At 49.8% G+C, this 4,992-nt stretch overlaps 2 protein-coding genes across 2 annotated transcripts; one reads left to right on the top strand and one right to left on the bottom strand.

Annotated features, from left to right (window-relative positions):
* Window positions 1-185: 185 nt before the first annotated feature.
* Window positions 186-422, bottom strand: COCCADRAFT_113135 (uncharacterized protein; the record flags this gene model as incomplete). The annotated part of the gene is made up of 1 exon (XM_007720633.1): window positions 186-422. The coding sequence occupies one exon, from the start codon at window positions 420-422 to the stop codon at window positions 186-188; it is 237 nt and encodes a 78-aa protein (XP_007718823.1).
* A 949-nt stretch (window positions 423-1,371) lies between these two features.
* Window positions 1,372-4,842, top strand: COCCADRAFT_10356 (uncharacterized protein; the record flags this gene model as incomplete). Its single annotated transcript, XM_007720632.1, has 1 exon — window positions 1,372-4,842. One exon carries the CDS (start codon window positions 1,372-1,374, stop codon window positions 4,840-4,842), a length of 3,471 nt encoding a protein of 1,156 aa, XP_007718822.1.
* Window positions 4,843-4,992: the final 150 nt, after the last annotated feature.

Raw genomic sequence — 4,992 nt, 5'->3', positions numbered from 1 at the left:
GTACCAAATTGTAACTAGTCAGATAGAACGGCCTTTGGCCAAAGTCCTACATAGCCAACGGCTGATACAGGACTATAATGGAATAATAATAATCTTCAATTACTTGAACAAACTGTTCTGCCATAAGGCGGAACCTGCTGCGCAACTCTGCTCAATCGCCGGCATTAGGGAAACAACGATATGCGTCAAGTCTCTTGTCTTCGTTGCTCTGGCTCTGAGCGTTGCATTATGTTGTTGGCCGCTTTGCCGTTCCCGTTCTCTGCTCCTTTGTCTCCACCATATCCATCGCCCATATCTACCACATCTGATTCATTTCCCTGCAATTTGCCCTGCATCCAAGCTTTCAATTCTGATGAATTGCTCCACGCACCACTAGTCTCTTGCTTAGAGGCAGGCATATTCCTGTTCCACTTCGAATCCATGAGGCATAAATGTGTATAGAGACGTGATATGTTGAATAAACTATTGAATAGAAGTGCTTCTTGTCCTACTCAAAAAGAGCCTCAACGAAGATTACTGCGTGCCTTTATAGAGAAAGAAGCTGTTTGATAGCTTAGTGATCAGAAAAAGTACTCAGCTGGATATATAAGAGCACAGCTGGAGTCCGTGGGCAACAAGATCTTGCTGCGACTCAAATCCTTAAAAAAGCGAATCAATAGCCATTGGTCCATTACAATTATCCGGTCTTGGCGAAACATCCCAACAGACGCAAGCTGAGATTGCAGGTGCTGTGCGCGCTTACATGCACGTAGAGTCACAACCATTCACTAAGCGCTTTTTGCTCACGGCACGAACCGGTCAGACGTGGGACAAACCGCTCATTATAGCTCCATAATCGTGGACAACTAGTATGAATGTGTGCGACATGGCTACTTTCCATTCAACGCTGTGATAAGGCGAGGAAAACCACCCTGCAATCCGCGCATGTTGCCCCTACGAGGATTAAACTCCATCTGGAAGGTGACACATGGCAGTGCTGTATCAATACGATGTGTAAGACGCCGAATTGCAAATATGTACACCTACATAAAATTGCAGTTTCCACTTTCTGCATGCTGCCTACCTTTTATCGCAGGCGGCACATCGGCCCGCCTATTATGCATATGTACTGAACCACCTGCTCAACCAGCATTAGACTTTGATTGGACCGATATCCTAGTATATGATTGACTTACGATACTTTCAAAAGCAGAAAGTAATACTCGGATAAAGTTACCATTAGGCAACAGAGGCTTGGTATGGCATCAAAGGCCGCCTGCTTACAACCGGAGCCTGCAAGTGCATGAGAGCGTAGATTCTTATTAATCGACTGATGTCGGTGGACGCCACTATCTTTATTACTTTATCTTGAGTGTTTGAGAAGCGAACAAGATGGCTACTCTGCAAGATTTAAAAAGCGCCCTCCAGTCGAAGACAGGCGTCAAGGCAACGACTTCAAGGCAGACATTATCGGATACACAGTACGACAACGGTTTCAATATCTTGGTGCAGGGTTCGACATGTTATCAGGATTTCATCATCCCACAATTGACTCAGGTCCTGGCGCCACTGTTCGACTCGAGGTCCCAGATCTCTGCCCTCGAAATTGGGCCTGGCCCCAAGAGCGTGCTTGGTGGTCTCCCAGATCATCAAAGGAGGAAAATCCGACAATATGAAGCTTTTGAGCCCAACCAACTATTTGCAGCAAGTCTAGAAGGATGGCTTTCGGTCGATGCTATAATGAGGTCACGATTCCCTTGCTTGGAAAGGCCACCAACAATTCATCGTTTGCCGTTTGATCCACAGCAGAACACGAAGCAGAAAAGCATTAGTGACACCATTAACGAAGGTAGGGGATACGACGTAATCCTCTTTTGCCACAGCATGTACGGTATCCAATCGAAACGAAAATCTATTGAACAGGCTCTGGAAATGCTTGGAGAGAGGAGAGGTGGAATAGTGTTAGTTTTCCATCGTGACGGAAATCTGCCTTTTGATGGCTTGGTGTGTCATCGAACCGCTATTTTCCCGACAGGAGTCGTCAGGGTGGCAGATAAAGATCAAGTCCTGGACGACTTTACTCCCTTCATCGCAGGCTTCGTAATGCATGATGAAGAAGTGCAAAAGACTGTCCAAGTCCAGTGGAGGGAGGTGTGTCGAGCTTTAGGTCGCCGTGAGGACGCCTATCCCAGCTGTCTATCATTCCGCTCGCCAGATGTTATGGTGGCCTTCAATCAGCATGCGGCCAGAGTATCAGAGCTCATAGCACAGTTGCCAGCACTGAGGACAGATAGGCAGATCAAGAATCGGGAGGCTCATCTGCGTCGGCCAGCGGCAATCTGTAGACCAACAGAAATCTACCACATTCAGCTGTGTGTGCGGTGGGCCCTCAAGCACGCGGTCGGCTTGATCATCATCGGTGGGAGGCACAGCGGCCACTGTGTTTGGAACAACGTCATCTCAGTCGATATGGGTGCCTTCGACCGAGTATATGTTCATGGTAAAGAAGAGGGAGACTTGCTTGACAATTCTGGTTCAAGCGCTTTCGTCGTCGTCGAGGCTGGCTGCACATCGGGAGACGTCATCAGGAAAGCTATGGAGGCAGGCGTGACAGTGCCCTTGGGATCTCGCCCAAGTGTAGGTGCAGGACTATGGCTGCAAGGCGGCATCGGACATCTGGCTCGACTCCATGGTTTGGGCTGCGACGCTATCGTAGGCGCTGTTATGGTCAGTGTTGATTCTGGCCAGGTCTTTTGTGTGGGCTATGTTCCAAGTGAACATCAACCAGCTATGTCTGTTCGAGCAGAGAACGAAACGGAAATTCTATGGGGGTTAAGAGGCGCAGGAACAAACCTCGGCATCGTCGTCAGTGTAACGTTCAGGGCTTACACGGCTCCAGTATATATCGTTCGGAACTGGGTTGTGCCACTCAGCGGTAGTCTTGAAGCGCAGCTCAAGCTTGGCCGGTTTGACGAACTTATTGCGAGGAAGCTCAGCCGAAACTGTTCTGCAGATGCCTACCTATACTGGGAAGATGGTCAACTGCATCTTGGCTTCACCATGATTGAGTCTACAACCTCATCCGCCGCGTCGAAATGTTCGTTCTCCACGACCGTTAATTCACATCTCGGAGCAGAGGAAGACGAGGTCAAGGTGGTAGACAGCGTCGGTCTGTTTGAGACTGAAATGTACGTTTCGAAGATGCATGGTGGTCATGGCAGGGGCAAAACGTCTTCGTTCAAGCGTTGCTTGTTCATGAAAGACATAGGCAATCCCAAGGTAGCTGAGCGGTTGGTGGTAGCCATGGAAGCTCGCCCGTCACCACTGTGCTACCTTCATCTACTGCAAGGAGGAGAGGCGATTAGTGACATCGCGGCTGAAGCTACTGCTTTTGGCTGTCGAGACTGGCACTTTGCTTGTGTAATAACTGGTGTTTGGCCTCGCGATCAAGATGACACCGGAATCGCTCGGGCCGCTGTAGAATGGGTTTACAGTGTTGCAGATGACTTGCTGCCTTTATCTAGTGGGGCATACTGCGCCGACCTCGGACCTGACCCGAGGGATGCTACACTTGCTAGCAAAGCCTTTGGCGTCAACCGGCAACCGCTCATTCAACTCAAAAATAGGCTGGATCCGCGAAATGTGCTGGCCTACGCCTGTCCACTCCCGAAACCGCCATTGGGTCCGAAGCTCATCCTTCTCGTCACCGGTGAAAGCTGTGCTGGCAAAGACTATTGTGCCAATGTGTGGGTCTCCATGTTCGCAGAACATGCCCTCACGACTCGCGCTGTGAGCATCAGTGAAGCGACCAAGCGGGAATACGCGGTGGCTACTGGTGCCGACCCTGATCGGCTGCTTTCTGATCGCGCGTACAAGGAGCAGCACCGCCCAGCCCTGACAGCATACTTCATGGAAAAACTACAGCACCAACCCTGGCTGCCAGAGGAGCAATTCATGCGAGTGGTACATGGTGCTGCCGATGTGGGCGTACTTGTGATCACCGGTATGCGAGACAAAGCACCTGTTGCTGCCTTGTCGCATCTTGTGCCAAATAGCAAGCTTCTCGAGGTTTATGTGCAAGCCAGTGAACAAACACGACGATCGCGCAAAGGGTGTAATCATGAGGGCATGAGTCTTGCACGTGACGAAGCGATTGAACCAGTCAAGCCACATCAGGAGGCGTTGAGCTACCGACCCAGTGCCGTGTTCCGCAACGAAGTGCACGGCAATGAAGCTGCGAGAATCTTGTTCAAGAACAACCTGTTACCCTTGGTTCACGAAGACTTACTGCGACTTGCTGACATGGTACGTCTAGTACCCGACTTCCCACACAAGAATGTCGTGTTCCGCCATGTGCTCGGCATTTCTCAACAGCCGAACGGGCTGGCTTTGTGCACGTCTCTCCTACAGAATCATTTCATTGGCGACTGGAGCAACGTCGCTGCGGTGGCATGTTGCGAGGTCGGTGGCATCGTTTTTGCTTCTGCATTGTCTTTGCGGGTCAACGTCCCCTTAGTACTCATACGCGAAGCTGCTAAGCTTCCCCCACCCACTGTTTCTGCTGTGAAATCTCGGTCGCATGTTTCATCTTTGATCCGCGGCGACTCGAAACAGAAGCGCATAGAGATTGAACGAAGCGCAGTACCTAACAACAGTCCAATCGTGGTGGTAGATGACACGCTGGCTACAGGCGAAACGCTTTGTGCAGTGCTGCAGATATTAGAAGGGGCTGGTGTTGCTGTTGAGAATATGAGCGCCATGGTTGTTGCCGAATTTCCCATTCACCGTGGACGGGAACTGTTATGCAGACGTGGGTTCAGTGGAGTAAGCGTTCAAAGTCTTCTCACGTTTAGTGGTGTATAATCTTTAATAGTGTGCTATTACTCAGTTCGTATAATTTGCACGAAAATAACCTGTATTATTATTATTATTATTATTTTGGTTTAGCGTCCTGTGTCAGCCGGTAGGCTATATAAGACGTGCAGGCTGGGCCTACAAGTATCTACGTAGTTC

The sequence above is a fragment of the Bipolaris zeicola genome, assembly GCF_000523435.1.
Source record: "Bipolaris zeicola 26-R-13 unplaced genomic scaffold scaffold_543, whole genome shotgun sequence".
In the NCBI taxonomy this organism is placed as follows: domain Eukaryota; kingdom Fungi; phylum Ascomycota; class Dothideomycetes; order Pleosporales; family Pleosporaceae; genus Bipolaris; species Bipolaris zeicola.
Note: the sequence above shows the minus strand (reverse complement) of the source record. Positions and strands in the feature narration are given on the sequence as shown.